Here is a 22,182-nt window from a genome sequence, read left to right on the forward strand (position 1 = left end):
GCCATCTCTTTAAACGTAGATATTCGTAGAAATATGTAATTTACCACAGCTGTAAGGTGTTGGGAAAGCTTGAAAATCGACCTTAAAAAAGGCTTGAAAAGTGCTTGAATTTGACTTTGGAAAAGGTGTATGGACCCTGTAGATCTTAATTTGCATTTTTATTTTAGTTTGTCTTAGTTATTTTTTATTGATTTATTTGTAACTTTATTTTTATGAGTTCACTGTGATAAGATGTCCATTTTATTATAAGAATTAGTCTCCTTTTAATTGACCTTGACCTGTTTCCTCAGCCTCCTTCACATGTTTCTGTCTTTTGCCTGAGCTTCTGATCAGCACCTCCCTCTCCCGACCGGCAGGGGGCGGTGGCGCGCCTGCTCTCGCTCTTTCCAACCTTCCAAATAGCGACGACGAAACGTATCGCGTGGTGACGACAGAGCCTTCAACCGGAACAGGCGCTTCCTGGTTACGACGTAAAGCTAAGCTAACGGCTAGTGTCGACTTGTTGGATGTTCCTCCTCCGCGCAGCGGGGCTCCGCCTCAGTGTCTTCCCCCGGTGGCCTCAGTCAGTGACGGACGTCGGGACGCTCGGGTCGGACTAGCCTCTCTCTCACCGGTCGAACCCTGCGGCATGTCTCTCCGGGAGAAGCCGGCCCCCGGCAGGCTGCTGCTGGACGACACCGTGCCCCTGACGGCGGTGATCGAAGCCAGCCAGAACCTGCAGTCGCACACGGTGAGTGTTGTAACGGCTGAGCGGTAACAGCGGTGTTCGAGTGTTAACCTTTAATCGGTGCCGACAGATGTCTGGTTGAAATACGAATACATATTTTTTAACGTCTGAGGGGCTTTCGCTGCGTCACCAGTTCCATTGTCGGACAAGCTTAACTTTCGCCCCGTTTCCTGTGAATTACGACATGAATCACAAACCACCTCCGACTCCTGACTTGAATGTGGCTGTGACAACATCACTGTCGTCCCCGCGAGTCCGTTGACAAGTTATTCTTTTATTATGATTTGCTGCGGTGCGTTAAGATTTTACGCTGTATCTCCATTATCGGACACTGGACAGGCAGGCAGGCAAGCAGGCAGCTGACCCGCACGCTCTCGGTCAGATGCTGTCACCGATTAAGCAATTTCCTGGAAGCTCGTCCAGAGTCGACAAAGTGCTGATTCACACCGGAGCGTTGGCACTGATCGACCCACGGCGCGGGCGACGAAACCAAATCACGATCGTGATGATCGATCACAGACTGCTTATTCAGTTAGAAGTGTTATGATTTCACGAAATCAACTGCGGCTTCGTGTGAATTATCCATGCCGAATCGACGAGAGGGTGAATGTGTGTGTTCGTGTTAAAGCTCTTGTTGTTGACAGGAAGTGATCTGCTTAAAATCTGCGGGAAACAGTAAATAGTTGGGATTTTCCAATGGACTTTGGTATCAGAGCGGAACTTCGGGGACTTTGATCAATAAAAACATGTGTACTTTGAATCCTTGTTGTTTAAAAAAAAAAAAAACACGAGTTTGTCAATGATCTGGTTTGTATTCATAATGTTTGTATGAAGGGGAGAAGCTGAACGAACGACCGCCGGTCGTCTGTCCGATAATGGACGCAGGGGTTGTAGGGGTTTGTTGTTGACAGTCCGCCCGCCTGGAATCAGCTGAGTTAGCAGCCAGTTAGCTCGACAGTGGCTCCTCCTGTAAAACAACCGTAACCACGCTAATGCACACGGATGGAAACGACTATGTACACAATAATATCTATCTATCTATTAATAAACCACAACAGCAGAGAGTATGTTTTACAGAAAAATAAGTATTATGAACCAGAACGTGTGTGAATTCATATTTGATTAATTTGAGATTCAGTGAAGAATTATTATTATTATTATTTTTGCCACTATCGCAAGTTGATTACCAAAGACCCAGGACTCCATAGTGACCGTGTTCAACTTGTATTGTGAGATCCACTCCATTTGTCTGGATATGAATAGCAAATCTTTTTTTTTCTTTAAAGTATATAATATTATTGTTTGTCTTGTAGGGTTAGATACGCTGATTTTATTTCCCACCCTCCTGATTCCAATTCCACTCTCTCAACTCAAGGACATATCTGCTGAGGCTCAAACTTTAAATCTGTGCAGCTCACTGTGTTGAATGATAAGTGACACGAGGTCGACGATTACTGCGGCGAGGAGAGCTGAGTCGGCAGCTTGCAATGACTTAACGCATGTGGCAGACACACTAAATAGTTAGAAATCCGTCCGTCACATCTGGCCGGTTCCAAATCGACTTGCTGCCGACCCGGCGCATTGCTCCATCTCCTGTTTTGTAACATATCTGGTTCAAACAACCCCGAGACTGATGAAAGCTTGACAGGAAGTGATGTCAGGACTTCAGCTGTTTACAATCAGGAGTCTTTTGTGTGCGTTTGAGAAGTTCACAGGATTTACAGCAGAAAGAAAGCAGGGTCCTTCCACAGGAATTAGACGACCGCAAGAGGACTGAGAGGATTAGATCAGAAAAGAAAGAAGAAGAAAATCCTTGTTTACACACCGTGGGCTCTTGTTTTTCGATTGAACATTAGTGAACCTCAGTGAAAACACCTTTTCTAAATTTAGGTTCCACGTGTCGTTCTCCCTCTGGTGCCACCCGCAAAACAATCAAACCTGTTTTTCCTGTATTAGTGGTGAAGGATGTGAAAATGGCAGTGGGGTTTATTTTTGTTTTATGGGATGAAGTGAACAATTACAGCTGCGAGTGGAGCGCTGACTTCCTGGTAGCTCTGACTGAATCGGCCTCAGTTTGCTGTGGGATGCTGAGACACTTCTGAGCTTTTTCTAAATTGTCGTAATTGTTGTCCTGATGCAAACACTAATTAAATATGACTGCCTTTACTTTGATCAGAGCCTGATATAAGCAATGAACAATATTAACCTTTCACAGACAGATCCGTATCCGCCGATATGTTTAAAGCCCGACTGATATTATCGGCCAACTGATATGAGCCTTTAAATGTGCATTTCACATTTTACGTACAATAAAGGTTTATTATGTGTGTTAAAGGTTCTATGTATTTGGTTGTTATTTGCATTTTTAATTTACAGTTATTTATGATGAAGTTTGTGGTTAAACTAAAATATCAAGCCTCAATTACATGTCTTTGTCATAAAGGTTTGATAATGACATCTTAGGAAGCATTGAAAGATTTTATATATATATATATATACTGTATGTCGATATCAGCACTGGCCCCCAAAACTCAATATCGGTCGGTCTCTAATTTTATATAACACAAATTAATATTTAGAAATTTACTTTTTTACCACTGTTATACTTTTTACTTTATTTTTGTAACCTTATACATTTATTTCTCTTAAAGTTGTGTTCTCAATCTGATATTCAACCTTTTTTTGTGCAATTAAGTTTCTCATGAAATTGTGCCTTCTTGTATCTACTATTTAAAAAAAAAAAATTATTATTGCATTACAAATTTTTCTGATCTCATAAAAGTGAATTTATTTTCATATAAAATTACATTTTTGTCATCAATATTTTTGTTAATTTTATTATTACCCCCCCCCCCCCATTACTCCATTATTTTCTTAAAATAACTTAACTTAATTGTCTCATTGTTTCAACCACCTTCTTATTATTTTAACATTGTATTTCTTTCAAACGGCATCAAAATGAAGTGTTTTGATTATCCTCCTTCTCTCCGTCCCTCAGGAGTACATCGTCCGGGTCCAGAGGGGCGTGTCTTCAGACAACAGCTGGCAGGTAAATAAACCAATCACAACAAAGTTCTCCTGAACCTGAGCGGAACATCACGTCCATTCCGCCTGTCCTGACCGACAGTGGGACAGACGCTGGCCTATTGGAACCTTCGTCGTCATGGATGCAATAACAAACACGCACCGTCACGGAGAAAAATAATCTGAAAATTATGACACGTATTTGAAATATTAGATATAGCTCAGTGGGTGCCACTGCTGACTCTGGTACAGAAAGTCGGGGTTTGATTCCAGGTCATCAGCCGTTAGGCAAGGCCCCTTAATGCTACCTGCCTGGATGATTGTAAGCTGCTTTGGATAAAAAGCGTCAACTGGACAAAATGGATTCATATTTGCGTTTCACCCTTCAGACCAGACTTGGTGTAAATATGTATTATAGATAGCCTGATATTGATTGTGTACAAGATTTTATTTCACCTTTTCATTCATAATTCCTCCCTGGATTTTTTTTCTCTCCTGCTTTTTATAAAAAGTCTTTGTGTTCGTACAATGTTGACCCTGTTTTGTTCATCGTCTCTTTAAAGTGGATGGAAAGGGACGTCCGACCAACAAGGGAGTGTCAGGAGATGAAATATGTTCCCTTCTGCTGTAATTTGACTGACAAAGTGTGTGTGTGTGTGTGCGTGTGTGTGCGTGTGTGTGCGTGTGTGTGCGTGTGTGTGCGTGTGTGTGCGTGTGTGTGTTGCAGGTGATCCGCCGCTACAGTGACTTTGATGTTCTCAACAGCAGCCTGATGGTGAGTCTCTGAGGAGTCTCTGTGGACATGTTACACCTAACGACTTTCAAGCGATTTCACTGTCGTAGACAAATTTCCACCGTCGGTGTAAAATCACGAGAGTTTTTGCTGGAGTTGAGTCGCGCTCCCGTCACCTCGATCGTTGGTTGTAAGGTGGTGATCTGAGCTGTTTTAGGTCGGGTCTTTCTGGTCTTGGCGTTCCGATAAAATCAACCGTGTTTGATATTATGGTAAGTTTTTAGTCTTCGCTCACGTAGAAGGAGTCGTCTAGTGTACGGAAGGCATTAAGATCCGATGTGACTGACACGAAAGAAGAAACTACAAACTTTTTAAAGATGCTTTTGGTGGAGTTGTGAGAAATAACTGTTGATGGGCGTCTCAAAAGAAAGGGTTTGTCTCAAAACAAAGGGTTCAGCATCTCTCCATCGGGTCACCAGTGTTCACGGGATGGTGAATGGGATCAACATACAATTGTGATATCAGATAGTTTTACCTCTTTTAGCCAAAGCAGTCGTTTCGAATGACACCGGCAGATAAATAGACTCTGCTTTATCTCACAGTGACACATACAGAGTCAAGATGATTTTCAATAAACCTGTAGACTGGAGCTGGTGTGAGTTTTGGTTTGTATGTCGGATCGCTCATGTCGTTTCTGGTCTTATGGTCGGGTCACGTCGTTCCTGGATAACAGGACGACGTGAGCAGTTTTTCTGCTGAGGTTTCGTCTGCTCATTTCCTGGCGGGAGGTCTCACTCTGACCCCGACCTCCCGTCCGCTCCAGAACCTTCGCTTGTTTTGGTTTCTTCTCACTCTAATCTTTGTAGACACATAATTGAAACACACAGAAAGGATGAAGACACTTGGGAAAAAAATTAAAATTAATTCAACTGTGAAAAGAAAAACTGCGATGGCGTATCAGGGCCATTGTAGGGAGAGAAAAACAAATTACGGAGCCGGGGGAGGTGGGTAATATTCAGAGAAAAATGGAAGAATTTCTGACATTAAAGTCGTAAATTCACGAGAACATCCGAGTTTCTTTCTCGTAAATTTACGACTTTAATCTTGGAAATTCTGAGTTCTTTCTCAAGATATTACCCCCCTCCGCCGGGTCCGTAATCATTATTATTTTTTCACACAATGGCCCTAACACGCCGTCGTACTAAACAAACTGTGCATTGACTAGTTTCCTCCCTCTCTCTCTCTCCAGGTGTGCGGCATCAGTCTCCCTCTTCCTCCCAAGAAGCTGATTGGAAACATGGACAGGGAGTTCATAGCGGAGCGGCAGAGGGGACTGCAGGCCTTCCTGGACTCCATTACCCAGCATCCCCTGCTGTGCAGCTCCCTCACCGTCAAGAAGTTCCTGGACCCCAACAACTACTGTGCCAACTACACAGGTTCCTTTACCCTCGTGCTCGTCACAACACTCTTTTCACTTTGTTTTGTTCAGTGGTTCTTAAATTATACTTTACACTACTTCACAATATTTGTTAATAGTGCGCGTCACGGTACATTAACGGAATGTGTTTCAAAAGATATGACCAGTTAAGAAAGTACGATGCGATTTAGATTTAAGATGAAGCACAACAGTATTAAAAGATGCCACAGTGGAAATACGTTCTCTCACTTGTAGATATTGTAGCTTGGATTCAGTTTGTTTTTCAAAAGAGACATTGTGACAGAGACGATATGGGACAAGGGTTGTTTTAGTTTTCACCACGAAAGTTACATGTTTTTTGACATTGTGTGTATTATAATAAGACTTTTCTGGCCAAAACTATAAATGACCTAATAAAATGAATCCCAGTTCTCCTTTCTGTCTAGAAGTTGCTTCTGGTTTCTTACAAATTTCCATATAAAATAATCCCTCTCCCTCTCCCTCCCTCCCTCCCTCTCCCCCTCCCTCCCTCCGTCCCTCTCCCTCCCTCTGTCCCTCTCTCTCTCTCTCTCTCTCTCTCTCCCCCTCCCTCCGTCCCTCTCTCTCTCTCTCTCTCTCTCCCTCTCTCTCTCTCTCTCTCTCTCTCTCTCTCTCTCCCCCTCCCTCTCTCCCTCTCTCTCTCTCTCTCTCTCTCTCTCTCTCTCTCTCCCCCTCCCTCCGTCCCTCTCTCTCTCTCTCTCTCTCTCCCTCTCTCCCTCTCTCTCTCTCTCTCTCTCTCTCTCTCTCTCTCCCCCTCCCTCCGTCCCTCTCTCTCTCTCTCTCTCTCTCTCTCTCTCTCTCTCTCTCTCTCTCTCTCTCCCTCTCTCCCTCTCTCTCTCTCTCTCTCTCTCTCTCTCTCCTCCCCTCCCTCTCTCCCTCTCCCTCTCTCTCCCTCTCTCTCTCTCCCTCAGAGATTGCCCTGCAGCAGGTCTCCATGTTCTTCAGGTCGGACATAAAGTGGGAGGTCCTGGAGCCTCTCAGAGACATCGGTGAGACCCCGGGTGGACCCTGAACATTTTAACAGGGAAATGTGAATGCAGCGCTAATGTTAAACACACACCAGTGATGATGTGCAGAAACCTGGCTGTCGTCTTTCCAGGACGTGAACCTGGGAACGTGCTCACATGCCAGTGGAAAAACTCAAAACTGATTTGTGATGAAAGGGTTAGAGTTCATGTCAACACACCGATTGTGTGTTGTTGTTGTGAAACCCTCAGTGACTCTGTCAAAACCTTCATTCAGTTGCTCTGCTCTTTTATCATCATTGAGCAAATACAACTATCTGCTTTGCTTGCTAGTTCAATCTCCAAAGAAATTATCTATTATTCTTTTATTTGATCAAATAAAACCTGAGATAACCCGTACAGAGACACATAACATTGACCTCTACTGCAGTCGATCGCAGAATGTTTTAATAAACATGAACCACTCTAATGTTCAGGAAGTGCACAAGTGACACGCTCTGTATTTTTTTTTTTTTAAGGTTGGAGGATCAGGAAGAAATACTTTTTAATCAAAAACAAAGAGCAGCCCAAAGAGAGGTATCTGCTGAGCTGGGTGAGTGAAACACAAAGGCAATACATCATGATACATGTATGATCTGAGTTATGATCATCTGAGTTATACCGGTAATTCTACACATGAAGTTGTCAAATCTGATTCTCGGATGTTGCAGGTGGACCTGGGTCCTGACAAGTTCCTGTCGGACAAAGACCTGCAGTCGGCCATGAAGCTACTTACCAGCCTCTCTGTGCGTAAACACTGTGTGTGTGTGTGTGTGTGTGTGTGTGTGTGTGTGTGTGTGTGTGTGTGTGTGTGTGTGTGTGTGTGTGTGTGTGTGTGTGTGTGTGTGTGTGTGTGTGTGTGTGTGTGTGTGTGTGTGTGTGTGTGTGTGTGTGTGTGTGTGTGTGTGTGTGTGTGTGTGTGTGTTTGTGTCACTCCTTCACGCAGCCAAAGATACAATAACCAAAACTTATCTATGACTAAAGCTGAAAGCAACTAAATCCACAAACTTCTCTGCACTCTTGCTGATGTTTTCCCGACCTCTTGGCCAAAGATGGGTTGATGTGGTTCAGAAACAGTTAGATTCCATATTGATTATTAACTTATTATAACAAAGTAAACTCCTCTTCCTCCGCAGGTGCCATATCTCTGTCCGCTCTTGTTCTCCAGCACCAGCGAGTCGTCAGCTCTGCTCATCCGGCCGTTCAGTGAGCGAGGCTCTCTGAGAGACCACATCTGTAAGGTACACTGCGTGTGTGTGTGTGTGTGTGTAAAGCTTGTGCGATTCACATGGAGAACCACTGAAATAGGAATCAAATCTGTGTTTACAGTCTGTATGTAGGGACTTTCAGTAATGACCCACTCCAAACAGATTCCGCCTTTAATCTGATCTAATTTTCTCTCGTCCCTCGTCAGTATCACTCCACTCGAGCTATTTTTGGTCATGTGAAACGTCTGTATCTCAGATTTTTTTCCGTCTCTTAATCAACACAATGGAGGCAGTCATTTCAATTTGTGCGGTTTACAGTGTCGAAATATTAGTTCTCTATTAAAACAGTGTCTCTGACACCAGAGGGGAGTGTTTTTTTATTTGGGACTATTTACAGCAGAAAGTAGTTCCAGTACACAAGTGTTGACTTCTCCCCCGCTGCAGGCAAAGCCCAGAGAGAGTTACCTGAGGAAGTACTGTAACCCCAAGAAGAGCCAGGGCCTGGAACTGTCGCAGATCAAACTGTACGGGCGTCAGATCCTGGAGGTACACGCGCACACGCACACACACACACACACACACACACACAGCCAAACACACCACGACACAGCCAAACACACCACGACGTGTTATTACAGTGGATTGTGTGTGTGTGTGTGTGTGTGTGCAGGGTCTGAAGCTCCTCCACGATGGCGGCGTGTTCCATGGTCACCTACACACGTCCAATGTTATTGTGGACGAAGGCGTGTGTCGACTGATGGACGTGGAGAACGGCATGCTGGGGGTTCCATCAGCGCTGCGTCCCAGCTTCACCCCACTCCGGAAGATCAACGTACGTCAAAAACATCAGACCTGACTTAATTTAACCGAGTTAGATTAGATTATTTTGGATTAGTTACATCTGGGTTAGATTATATAAAATGAGGTTTGTACTTATTTTTTCAAATTAAGATTTAAGGTGTTATCATAAGCAATACACTAGGCATCACCAAATGTCTGTGTACTGTCGCTAAGGGTTGAATGTTATTTTAAAGTCCCTGAGATTAAACGTGTGTGTATGTGTGTATGTGTGTGTGTGTGCGTGTGTGCGTGTGTGTCTGCAGACCACAGAGGGCGTTGACGTCTTCTGCTTTGGACACTTATTGTACGAGATGACGTACGGTCGACCGCCGGACAGCGTTCCACTTGATCAGTACCCCGCGGCTCCTTACACAGCTGTTGGTATGTATACGCATACGGTAGATATATGGATAGATAGATAGAGAGAGAAATACATAGTGTTTGGAGAGACGGATAGAAAGATAGATAGATTGGTAATTCTGGTTTTACAGCAGCAGGGTACCAAGAATCGCAAAAATATACAAATATAAGGAATAAAAACATAAAGAATGTGCTTAATATAAGTGCAAGTGAGAATATAGTAACCATTAATGTGCATAAGAACATGGTAACAGGAAGTGTGTGTGCTTTGTTGATTTTCATTTGTGTGTGTGTGTGTGTGTGTGTGTGCAGTGTCAGTGCTGCAGTCCATTCTGTCCACGGAGGCCTGTAAGAGCGGGATGCCAACAGTGTTGGAGCTCATCCGGACACCGTGAGTTCAGAGATTTGTCATTCTTTTTTAAATCATCAGTTACCAGAGCAACGTTGAAGTACACGGTCAGACAGTGACACGTTATTCACAAAGACTCAAAACCAGATCCACACTAAATCAGCTAAATACTAAAAGTACCAAAGCTCAAATTCTATTTTGTGTGTCTGCGTAAATTTAGTTATACGCTCATGTCGCAATGAAGCCTAAAGACCGGGACGTGTAGTTTGTGATTGTACGTGACTGAACATATATTAACAAGTTGAACAGAATGGTTTAGTGGCAAGTTACTCTTCAACATCAGCAGCATCCGTATGAGACGAAATACGTTTCGAAACGTTCAGGAAAACCAGCACAGCATCTTTATTTTTGTCGCCGTTGAGTCACGGTTTGTGTTTTGCAGGCTGTTCAGTGACGTCCAGCTCCATCAGTCAGAAAAACTCCAGATCAAGGTGAGGGGTTTGTCGGCTTTTCTATTAATCAGAGAAAATATTCCGACACAAAGTAAAAAGTAAAAACCCCTCCTCCCGCTCCTTCAGGTCTCCAGCCGGCTGAAGGAGGCTCTGAAGACGGCGAAGGAGAGTCTGGAGAAGAGGCTGCAGGAGGAGCAGAGAGTGGTGCGTCACTCGTCTCATTTATCTATCTGTAAATACATTTTCATATGACTGCGCAGCTCGACGGGAGACATTTGGGACACGGCCCGACCTCAAGGATATGTAAACAAGTGACTGTCAACGGCACAATATTGATTCAGCGGGAATTTTTTTGTTCTTATGACAAAATTGCTGTGGGAAAAAAAACTCGCAACATAGTTTTCCCACAACCTTTTTCATGTTGGAACCACAAAACCACTGTGCTGACACGAATGTGGAATTATTCTTATTATGTCCCGGGGGCCCCAGACTCAGAAAACAGAAAAAGAAAACACATTAAATCAAATGGGTGTCTGCTTTGCAGTAATTTGTATTAATGCAAAGTTAGTTTTGGCAATCTGCCCCCTCTGTGACTTTGCTAGAGAAACTTTGCCTCTGGTGAAAGCACCCGGAGTTTTGCTCTTCGTCACCGACACTTTTCTGTTTTTCAGTGCAGTTTTTATGAAAAAGTTTCAAAATGCCGCTTGCAGCTTGTAAATGCAAAGTTTGCTCATTTGTGAGGAGGGATCATGTTTCAAATGTAGGAATTGTCTGATTGCAGCTGCACCAGCACCGGAGGCTGACCAGAGCTCAGTCTCACCACGGCTCAGAGGAAGAGAAGAAGAGGAGGAAGATTCTGGCGAGGAAGGTAGGAAGCGGAGCCTCCCACACAAAACCTCTGAGACTTTGAGACACTCGGAGTTACTGCTCTGTCCAGTAGTTACCTGTTAGAGTAAAGGAAAGAAATGAAAACGACGTTTGGTTTGTGTCTTTGCAGAAGTCCCGACAGTCGGCTTATGAAAACGAAGAAGACGTCTCTGTCAGAAACAACAACAACTCTGGTACGTGTGCTGTTTTTTGCGGCTCCGTCTGAAACGTCACTTTGTATCTGTATGTTTGTCGTTTGAGATGTGAAACATGAAAAACAAATTTTTCCTCCTGTGACGATCATCATGACCATATATTAACCATCATACCAGGAGACACACCTATGAATGATATTGCTCCACCAAGCGTTCATCAAAGAACCCTCAGAAACTCTACAGGGGGATTGTTGACGTGTCGTTGGTTTTGATGGTGATTAGTTCGTCTGTTTTCATTTCTGTACCTTCAGGTTCTGGAGCCAGTTCCCCTCCCACATGTCCATCTTCCCCCACCCCCCCGTCCACCACAGGTATGTCTGTCTGTCTTCCTACCCTCCCACCTGTCTGTCTGTCTGTCCGTCCTGCCATCTGTCTATTTTACTGTCTGTCTTCCCTTCCTTTTGTCTGTCTTTGTGTCTGTCTACTCTCCCACCCGTCTGTCTGTCTGTCAGTCTGTCTGTCTTCCCTGCCGTTTGTCTGTCTTCCTACTCTCCCACCCATCTGTCTGTCTGTCTGTCTGTCTGTCTGTCTGTCTGTCTGTCTTCCCTCCCACCCGTCTGTCTGTCTGTCTGTCAGTAAGTCTGTCTGTCTGTCTCTGTCTTTCTTCCCTTCCGTTCGTCTGTCTTCCTACTCTCCCACCCATCTGTCTGTCTGTCTGTCTGTCTGTCTATCTGTCTTCCCTCCCACCCGTCTGTCTGTCTGTCTGTCAGTAAGTCTGTCTGTCTGTCTCTGTCTTTCTTCCCTTCCGTTCGTCTGTCTTCCTACTCTCCCACCCATCTGTCTGTATTTCTGTCTGTCTGTCTATCTGTCTTCCCTCCCACCCGTCTGTCTGTCTGTCTGTCTGTCTGTCAGTAAGTCTGTCTGTCTGTCTCTGTCTTTCTTCCCTTCCGTTCGTCTGTCTTCCTACTCTCCAACCCGTCTCTCTGTCTGTCTTCCCTTCCTTGTGTCTGTCTTTGTGTCTGTCTGTCTCTCCTTCCGTTTGTCTGTCTTCCTACTCTCCCACCCATCTGTCTGTCTGTCTGTCTGTCTGTCTGTCTGTCTCTCCTTCCGTTTGTCTGTCTTCCTACTCTCCCACCCATCTGTCTGTCTGTCTGTCTGTCTGTCTGTCTGTCTGTCTGTCTGTCTAACCTCCAACCCGTCTGTCCGTCTGTCTGCCTGTCTCTCCTTCCGTTTATCTGTCTTCCTACTCTCCCGACAGTCTCTCTGTCTGTCTTCCCTTCCTTGTGTCTGTCTTTGTGTCTGTCTGTCTGTCTACCCTCCCACCCGTCTCTCTGTCTGTCTACCCTCCCACCCGTCTGTCTGTCTGTCTCTCCATCTCTCCTTCCGTTGTCTGTTTTCCTCCTCTCCCACCCGTCTGTCTGTCTGTCTGTCTGTGTAACCTCCCACCCGTCTGTCCGTCTGTCTGTCTGTCTGTCTGTCTGTCCTTCCGTTTGTCTGTCTTCCTACTCTCCCACCCGTCTGTCTGTCTTCCTACTCTCCCACCCGTCTCTCTGTCTTCCTACCCTCCCACCCGTCTGTCTGTCTGTCTCTCCTTCCGTTGTCTGTTTTCCTACTCTCCCACCCGTCTGTCTGTCTGTCTGTCTGTCTGTCTGTCTAACCTCCCACCCATCTGTCCGTCTGTCTGTCTGTCTGTCTGTCCTTCCGTTTGTCTGTCTTCCTACTCTCCCACCTGTCTGTCTGTCTTCCTACCCTCCCACCCGTAAGTCTGTCTGTCAGTCTGTCTGTCTGTCTTCCCTTCCGCTTGTCTGTCTTCCTACCCTCCCACCCGTCAGTCTGTCTGTCTGTCTGTCTGTCTGTCTTCCCTTCCGCTTGTCTGTCTTCCTACCCTCCCACCCATCTGTCTGTCTGTCTGTCTGTCTTCCCTTCCGCTTGTCTGTCTTCCTACCCTCCCACCCATCTGTCTGTCTGTCTGTCTTCCCTTCCACTTGTCTGTCTTCCTACCCTCTGTCGGGCAGACGGGTGATAACACCAGTCCACGGTGAGAAAGCCCCTCGTGGTCCGTTGTGTTTCCAGCACGCTCGCCAGTCAGACACATAACCGCATCATTTCATCTGAAATCTGCACGTGTGATTATGACATCATTGACTTACAGTAACCTGCCTGTCTGTCTGTCTCTTCACCTCTTCTCTCGTCGTGTGTGATTACCTGGTTGTCAGGCAGGTATTTGTGTGTCCTAATGACTCTGTTGTGTCTATAGATAGATGAACACAGGGTGGGAAACATGGAGGATTTAATTAATTAATTAATTTAAAGTAAGATCTTTCACTTATCACATACAATGGTCCCTGTGTCTACACACAATACATCTTAGTGGATCAATTCATTGTAAATTTGAGTGTGTGTGTGTATGATTTATTGACGTGAAGAAAAATATAGAATACCACCAGATCAGTTTCCTGCCCTGGTATTGTTGTCTCCTCTCTTCTTCCCTCCTCTCCTCTCCTCTCCTTGTCTCCTCTCCTCGTTGTCCCTGGTGATACTGTGTAAATGCTGATTCCACGAAACAGATAACTCTCATATACCTCTCTCTCTCTCCTCTCTTCCTCCGATGTCTCCACCATAGAGCATGCTCCATTCTGACCATGTCGCTGGGTAAAGTAAAAGATTTATAATGTCGGTTACCATGACCATGACGATGAAAGGTCTCCGGTGGTTTTGAAAAGCTGTCGTACACCCAGGCTTCCCCAGCGAGCTCCCGCCCACATTCACACGCCTCAAGTAATGAAGGATCTAAAGAGCTAGTCGAAAACTGTGGAACCGGAAATACGCTAATTCACTAATTAGCTAATTAATTCACGATGTCATCGCATTGTATTTACATTATGCCCCGTTTGAGCTAGACTTCAAGGTTGCAGTACATGTTTGCCATGTTTTGCAATTTTTTAAACATAAACAATCTTGATTTAGTTTTACTGAGTGGCACAGTTGAATAATCCACAGGGCAGCGCTCTCTGGTGGACAAACCACGACCTTTCTTTACTCCAATTTCTTCATACTTCTTGATCTGCTGACAAAGACAGCGATACCGAAAGACAAACATCTTCGATGAGCTAATTTCGGCTCTTTTACCGTCTAGTTCACAAATCACAAAAATGTAATGCTGGAATCGCAATGTTGTGAATATACATACTGCATAAATATGATTTATTGAAGAATGAAAAAGAGAGTTTCTAATGTTTACATTATCATACAAGAGATTAATATTAAAACTAAAAAGTATGAAGTTGCATTTATAGGCTGTAAATTAATTTTTTTCTTTGTGTGCGATAGTCCTCTCTTCAAAGATATTTTGTTAGAATGTAATACATAATATGTATTAATTCTATTTACATATATATAACATAGAATGAAGCCATTGATTGCTGCATGTTGTGCAGACAGCAGTCGGTGAATATCAAAATACTCATTCATTTCCAAACAGAATTAAATTTCACGTCGCACTACTCGACTACCGACAAACCATGATATATATATATTTTTTTATCTTATTTCAAAATGCTTCTTAAGTCTAGATTTCATCAGGATGTTGTATGAGCTTGTTTCGTGACTTAAAAAAAATATATATATATATATATATTTACAAAAAATATACAATAAATACAAAATAAACAAGGAAACGAATATTTCTTCAATCTCTATTTTTTCAGTAAAAAAAACAACTTTATGATGTAAATTTGTTTTTCTTTTTTATTATTAAAACCAAAATCTCATGACCGCCTCATTTACATTTTTCCATTAACTGACAGTTGAAAGCTTTTTGAAAACGACATGTAATGTAATGTCGTGTGATGGTAGCGTCAAATATAGGTCCTCTATCTACCTGAGAGTGAAGCGTCCAGTTTAGAGAACGTTCCAACTCTTCTCTGTCATCATCAGACCAAAACCGCAGGGGAAGGATAAACATGAATTCAATTGTTTTTTAAAGACAATAGACTGAAAGTGGATGCTGGTATTTGAAGTGTCTGGCCTGGAGGTGGGTGTACGCACATCTTAGTAAAAAAACCTCACAATCTGCAATGATGTCCGAACGTCACCGACGGTCCAGCTGCTCCCCGATCCAGATTGTTCTCATTGGAGATTGTGATCCGTCCGTCCTGTGCTTGGTCCGTCTGTCCGTCAGCATGTCCGTCCGTCTGCTCCTTCCTCTGCTTGTGTTTTGTTCTGTCTGCTGGAGTCTGGGTGTGTGTTGGGGACGGGGCTCTCACAGTGGAGACGTGGGCAGATACAATAAGTGTGATCGTCGTGCAGTGAGATGTGAAACGCTTGTTTTTCCTCCCAGGCTGATAGAAAATACTTCACAAATCTTTTTTGAAGCATTTTTGTTTTTTGTTTTTTTTGGTGCTTTTGTTTAATCTAGTACTCAGATGATTCTCTGTCCGCGGGAATATCTCTGAAGGACATTTTGCACTCATTTTGATTTGTCTACGCAGCAAATTACTTGATTTCATTGGATTTATTGACCGTCTCGGAGCAGGAAGTAGATACGGAAAAGTGTGTCACTTTTGGGCCTAGAATGAAAAGTGTTTCCATCGGCTTCCTTGGGCGGGGAAATGTCTCCTATCCCTGCTGATACCGAGGAGAGCGTCGGGGGTGTCCTGACCCGGGGAGGAAGCCTGAGGCAGAGATATTCTGTGGGAGCAAACGCGTTCATTGACAACAGTGACCTTATTAAATCCAAAAGTTCATCCAGAAAACATTCCCTGACAACAAGGACGAGTCAATCTTGAAACCTCTCTTGCAGTATCTCGGACTAATGCACAGAATCGTTAATTTCCCACCTAAACACAAGGTTTATTTATTAAAATTGCCAAAGGCAGAGTGATAATATTAGTTTGTTTGATTTCTCATGGCAGGAAGATACTGACATGGTTTGTGGCTGAAAAGAAAAACATTACGAAAATGTATAATCAATGGAAAAGACTTTTGAGGACGTACGACGTCACATAGCCGATTCAAATTGTCTGTATTCCCTTTAAACTTTACAAATGTTCTGCGTGGCACGTGCAATTTTACAGTCCTCTGCAAATGGCTTAACGTAAAGTTGTGTATTAAAAGCTGTTTGTCAATACGCACGAAGTCTACATATAAATAATGTTGTAGTTGCTGTATTTTTAATTTTACCACTTTCTAAGTCTACAAACCACAAAAACAAAACAAACAAAAAAACTACAATCGACTACATGTCCATGTCTGAGACTTGGGGTAAAACAGAAACGGTGAAAGTACATAGAGACAGTTTTTTTAGTTTCTGTCGTTATCACTAAAAGATTAACTTTCTGCGGACGAATTTTCTGCTGATAAATTATCTCAGTCGACAATTATTCAGCTTCAATTTTTTTGCCGGAGGTTGTGGCATCATGTGAGATCCGATCGCAGATCTGTTTGTGCAGCTGTGGACGTGGCTGAAGAATCATCTGAGTATTACATATTTAAAAACACTAATAGGTGACGGTGGCTGCTAAATGTGATGAAAGTCAAGTTCTGTTCAACAGCCGACCTGGAGAGGATGAAGTTTTTTCCTCGCGCGAAAAACTCCCCGTCTCCAGGTTTCGGTTCCCATCTGCCGCGCTGACGGAGTTTCCTTTTCATCACGCAGCACATGGTTCACTATGAGGTCAGAGAGCGGGAGGAGTCTGTGGGCTCTCAGCTTCTGACTTCTGCTTTAGCTCCCCAACGTTTTCTTCCTTTCTGCCTGCGATCCCTGGGTTTCATTTGGTGTCACAGACAGGAAGGAGACGAGCCAGGCTCACGCTCAACTCGCCATCAGTTCATTGTGTTCATCCAATAAAACGAAAACAAATAAAGATTCTGACAATACAAGGGCAGTGGCTCAGATTGTACAGGACAACGAGTCCCAGAAGGCATTGCTGTAAGAATCCTCCAATCAGAGCGCTTCCACTCGTGCTGCGGAGGATGACGTTGAGTTTGAGGTTGATCTTTGGTTGTTGACCTTGTTGGTTGATTTCATGTTTTTGGATTTTGGATGGGTTTGATCAGAACATTCCCTCTCAACACTGAAGCTCATGGGTAGTGTAGTCTTAAGAGCTGTAGTCTTCCAGAAACTGGAAAACAGCAGAAACATTTCTAACAGTAATGACACAGTGTTGTAGGCTGCAGACGAGTCCTTCAGGTTCAAAAGAAATTCCATGCATAGTTTTGATTTATCAATTAACTTTGTCAAAAGTAAAGTAAACAGAAATATATCAATATTTGTTGCGACCAACGGCTTTGATACCGAATTCTCGGTTCAAGAGACGACCAAGATACTAGACAGGGAGTTTGTTCTCTGCATCTTGTTGAACTTTCCTCTGGCTCAATGTTTGGGCAGATTGTCATGTTGCAGATTGACTTATGGGACATTATGAGATAAGAATCATAGACTGTTATAAAAATGGACGTAGTCAAATGAAGCTAGAGCCTGAAGCCTGTATTCTATGTAATGACCAGCAGGGGGCGACTCCATTGGTTGTTTCTATAGAAGTCTGAACGACCTTACTTGTCACTAGATTTATATCGTCAGTAAAACATTTATTCCTGAGGAGATTTTCGGTTCAATCTCTAGTTTCAAGTCTTCTTCAGGAACGGCAGATGTTCATTTTGTAGATTAAGGTTCGATTTAGACTCAAATAGACGATAAATCACCGCACGCATTGGAGCGTGGATGCAAGGTGAATGACAGCTAGTACCATCCAGTCGGTGCATGGTCGCAGGTGTAGGTGGACGAGCTCTCAGTCAGGCCACACCCCCGCTCCTACGTCTGGTTCCACAAAAATCAAGATGGCGCTGGTCAAAATGCAAAACTCAAGGCTTCAAAAAAGCGGCAGCTCAAAAACCGTTGCGGTGAAACATCTTACATGCCCGACTCCTTTGTTTGCACAACTGTTTAAATGAGGCTGGGAATCAAAACCTCTGCAACGGTCCCAGTGTCTGCAGTCTTAAAAACAGCACTTAGACTGTGGGTCGGGTTGAACTGATGGTGGACTGAGCTGAGCCTGGACGCTGATCGGCGGGTGCTGGTTTCACAAAGATAAACTTCCTCCAGAAACACTGTCACTGTGGAGAAAACACACAATAATAATAATTCATCCTTTACAAAGGGTTCGTTGGTTTGCGACTAATAGCTTTGGCATTGGTTAATAACTATTCTACCAATCCTTTAACAAATCCTCTAGAGGCCAATTAATTTTCAAGCCTAGATACGGTGTGAGGTGAATTTCATTCAAAATTGTCATAACTATGAATAACAATGGTGTGAAAGACATATTCTTGCATTCAGGATCAGTTACTATTCTACTATACTATTCTTACCCAATCTTATCAGTAATCTCCGATGTCCATAAAAATAAATGAACGTAAACAACGTTTGTGTTGCCAGGTTGTTGGATTGATTATCCTCCTCCAGCGTCTCTTTGGATCAGTTCCCTTCTTGAAAATTGCCACACAGCATTTGGACCCAAACACATAAACGTCTTATTGACAACTACAAACTGGAGATGACACCAAAAAAATATATTTTGCTGTTTTTTAAATTTATTAATGACTTGAGTTTACAAACTGGTTCCTTATCAATGGCTTACAGCTGATCTGTGGAGGATTAAGTGTATTAACCTTTAATTAATTGAGCTATTAGTCGAAACGCTTTGTAAAAGGTGTCTCATTAGAAACTGTTGCCAAACTATTTTCTACCAACGTTTTGTAGTTTTATGATCTAACTTCCTCTCTAATCTTGAGCCAACGTCTGTGTTGGTTGAGAGTCTTTGACAACAATTTGCCCATTTCTCCACCTGCAAGTGTTTGATTTGCATCATGTGACTCGAGAGTAAAACTAAGACGAGCGAGAATCAGTCGAACGGATCTTTGTGCAACCAGCCGGGGAAACTTAACGTCACCTGGAACTTGTCGATGTTGTTCTCTCACATTCCTTCCTCTCGTTCTTCTCTCCTCAATCCAGGAGCCCAGACCGCTCCTCCACCTCCTCCTCCTCCTCTTCCTCCCCCCATGCTGGACTCCTCCTCCCGCCCCCCTCCTCCTCCTCTTCCTCCGTCCTCCTCTGATGGAGCAGGGGGAGGCCGCGCCGCCCTGCTGAGCTCCATCCAGACCTTCAGTAAGGGCAAACTGAAGAAGTCCGAAAGCGCCGACCGCAGCAAGCCCGTCACCTGACCCCGTCACCTGACCCCGTCACCTGACCCCGCCCACCGCCACAACCTGGGACAACCATCCCTGCGGCGACATGACGGCCCCACTGGTTCTTCATCTTGTGGTTCGGGACTGGTTCCGTGTCGCCCGCTCCGTGACATGTGAATCCAAATTACCATTTTATTTTTCATCACAATTTTTTCCGCCTTTTACCTGCTTTTAATTTTAATTTTTTTTTTTTTTTAAATCCATTGCTGTGGTGAGAGGGAACAGAGGAGCAGGCGCGTACGGAGACGGTCGCCTCGGTCGGCTCTTCCAAAAAACTGGTGACAGTCCGAGGGAAACTGAAGGCGTTAGTCTTTTCTGACTACAGCCTCCAGACTCCGGAGAGAAAGATGGGGAACTCAAACTGAGTCTGGGGGGCAACGGTTCTGGAGCCTCTGTTGATGTTTTAATGACAAACTTGAAATATTCCTGGAGCGGAAGAGAAACTCCCGCTTCCCTCCCACCTTATAAATCATCTCCACCCCTTTGACGTGTAGCAATCCAGCCTCTGCTGCTCTGTGACTGCAGGGACACCGGAGGAAGAGGCACGACCTCCAGGAAATCAGCAGGAAATAACCATCACCATCATCAACTTATTTCTGTCTGCGATTTAGTCCCATAACTTCTTTTGAGACGGGTCGCGCGCGTCGGAGGCAAGAAAAAGGAAAAAGTTGACATTGATCTCGGAAAGTATTCATAAAATTGTATTTTCTTTGGCGGCAACTTTGTTTGACCGGGGGGGAGACGGTTCGTTTGACCGTGCAGCATTTCGCGCGGTTAGTTCCTCGGCCCAGACTCTGTCAGCGTGAAGCGAGCCGATTGGTCACGTGCAGATTCAGTCTGAACAAATTGATCGCTTTTTTTGTGTGTTGTTTTTTTGCTTTTTTCGGGAACAACCGTGCGAGAGCCAGCAGTTTTTGCTTTGAGGTGCAGCCTCGAAAAACAAAACCGGTCAATCGACTACAACTAATGTGTTTCCGTCCAACTTTACTGAAAAACCCTGCGTGACGGACGAAGCACTTGAATCCTGACAAACACGAAGCGTGTGAAATTAAGGTCCAGTGAAGAAATTAAAACCTCAGTAAATCCGCGTGGGGATTTTTTTTTATTAAATCAATAAATGAAACAAACAGATGCCACATTTTCCATCGCGTGTTTGCGCTCCAGGTTTGCCTGGCGTCCGCTTTCCTCTGCGGTGGTTTGATGGCAAAATTGCTGGAGAATGCCTCAGTGCGCTCAACGCCTGATAATCTCATAATTAGTCAACGATGCCGTCTGTCCCAGATCTGATCGTACTCAGGGGTCTGAAGTTAATCTGAATCCAGAGGCGACAGGAAGTTTAAAACAAACGTCGCGAGCGATGCGTCCAATCACGCGCACCTCGCATCAGTGCCGATCATTTTCCAAGACAAGGAAGACCGAGTTGATTTGAAGTTAATATTCATGAAAAATCAAGAGGTTTGACACCTGCGGGTTGAACGGAAACTTTTATTTTTGAACGCTATACAGAATCAATTGAACTATATCTGAGAAATAAATGGATGTGTCCTAAAAAAGGGAAGTTTCCGCTGCCAGCTGCGTGGAAAGAAGGAAATCAGTCATGTCTGGGTGAACAGAATCCGTGTTTTCATGTTTCCTTTTAAAACACCACCCACTAACGCTGGTGTATGAAACATTGTTTCCCTCCGCTGAGCTCACTTCATTTTTCATTTGAAGGGGTTCATTTCAGACTGTTTTATTGTGAGAGGATTCCTGTTTAAATCTGTTGTGTTTTATCGTCGTCGTCGTCACAGCCAGAGATTATTTTTTGTTCTAATGTGCCATACGGAAACTTGTGCCTATGGAAATCTGAATGTTTCTTTTCTTTTGTGTAAAAAAAATATATATATATTGTATGTCACATATGATTTGTCACCCGATGATCTGTATGAATGAAGCTCTTGTCTGGGGAGGATATATTTACGCTTTAGCACACAGACCGGATGTGATGATGCGGTCGCTCGGTTTTTGGACGTATTAGCAGATTATTACCATGTTCCCCATAATAAGCAACTTCTGATTATTTTCATTGTCGTTTAATCTATAAAACCACGTCTTTTTTTCAATCAATCCAACACTCAAAACAAAAAAAACACAATTTTTGTACAATGATATGAAACTAGCTGGACTAGCTGTGTGCCAAGATAACGTGATCACCCTACCAACAATATTTTGCAAAGCTAATTTAATCAGATTCTCACTCTCGCCTTTACATTCACCAGAGAAATATGAGAAGAGCTGCAACAGTTAATCGATTAGTAATCGACAAGTAAATTAGTCGACAACTATTTTGATAATCGATTGATCGGTTCAAGTAGATTTTACGAATAAAAAGTCAAAATTCTCTGATTTCAGCTTCTGAAATGTGAATATCTTCTGGTTTCTTTGCTCCTCTGTGACAGTGAGCTGAATATCTTCGATGTGTGGACAAAACAAAACATCATCTTGGAGTTTTGGGAAACACAATCGACATTTTTCACCATTGTATGAACCAAACAACTAATCGATAATGACAATAGTCGATAGTTGCAGCCCTAAATATGAGAGCAAAATGAAACTGTATGCTTAAAAACCAATAAGCATATTTCCCAAAATATCAAATGTATTCCTTTAAAAAAAAAAAGGTTGTGGGACTTAACCATAACAAATTAGTCCCTCTGACCTGTGATTACATATTAATATTATTATTATTATTGACTGTGTGCTAAAGTGTTAGCCTCTGTGACA

The 22,182-nt window shown here is 43.6% G+C and overlaps 1 protein-coding gene across 5 annotated transcripts; it reads left to right on the plus strand.

Annotated features, from left to right (window-relative positions):
* The first annotated feature begins 434 nt into the window (after positions 1–434).
* pxk (PX domain containing serine/threonine kinase) lies at positions 435–21,814 on the plus strand. Of its 5 annotated transcripts, none has more exons than XM_047332444.1 (19): positions 435–730; positions 3,726–3,776; positions 4,479–4,526; positions 5,734–5,920; positions 6,852–6,929; positions 7,424–7,497; positions 7,616–7,690; positions 8,081–8,185; positions 8,597–8,698; positions 8,823–8,984; positions 9,256–9,373; positions 9,665–9,743; positions 10,144–10,192; positions 10,280–10,357; positions 10,935–11,021; positions 11,151–11,214; positions 11,487–11,546; positions 19,187–19,218; positions 19,258–21,814. In XM_047332444.1, exons 1-19 carry the CDS (start codon positions 629–631, stop codon positions 19,393–19,395), a joined length of 1,689 nt encoding a protein of 562 aa, XP_047188400.1. In that variant the 5' UTR covers positions 435–628; the 3' UTR covers positions 19,396–21,814. The 5 variants fall into 5 exon arrangements, with proteins under 5 accessions (XP_047188400.1, XP_035486890.2, XP_035486893.1 ...); XM_035631000.2 differs by adding an exon at positions 13,799–13,827 and having other exon boundaries at positions 436–730; positions 19,187–19,314; XM_035630997.2 differs by having other exon boundaries at positions 19,187–21,814.
* Positions 21,815–22,182: the final 368 nt, after the last annotated feature.

The sequence above is a fragment of the Scophthalmus maximus genome, chromosome 6, assembly GCF_022379125.1.
Source record: "Scophthalmus maximus strain ysfricsl-2021 chromosome 6, ASM2237912v1, whole genome shotgun sequence".
NCBI classification, from domain to species: domain Eukaryota; kingdom Metazoa; phylum Chordata; class Actinopteri; order Pleuronectiformes; family Scophthalmidae; genus Scophthalmus; species Scophthalmus maximus.

Coding starts and splice junctions, on each gene's coding strand:
- pxk (XM_035630997.2), top strand. CDS start 629: ATGTCTCTCCGGGAGAAGCCGGCCCCCGGCAGGCTGCTGCTGGACGAC. Junction 5,921..6,851: donor CTACTGTGCCAACTACACAG/GTTCCTTTACCC, acceptor TCTCTCCCTCAG/AGATTGCCCTGCAGCAGGTC. Junction 11,022..11,150: donor GGAAGATTCTGGCGAGGAAG/GTAGGAAGCGGA, acceptor GTGTCTTTGCAG/AAGTCCCGACAGTCGGCTTA.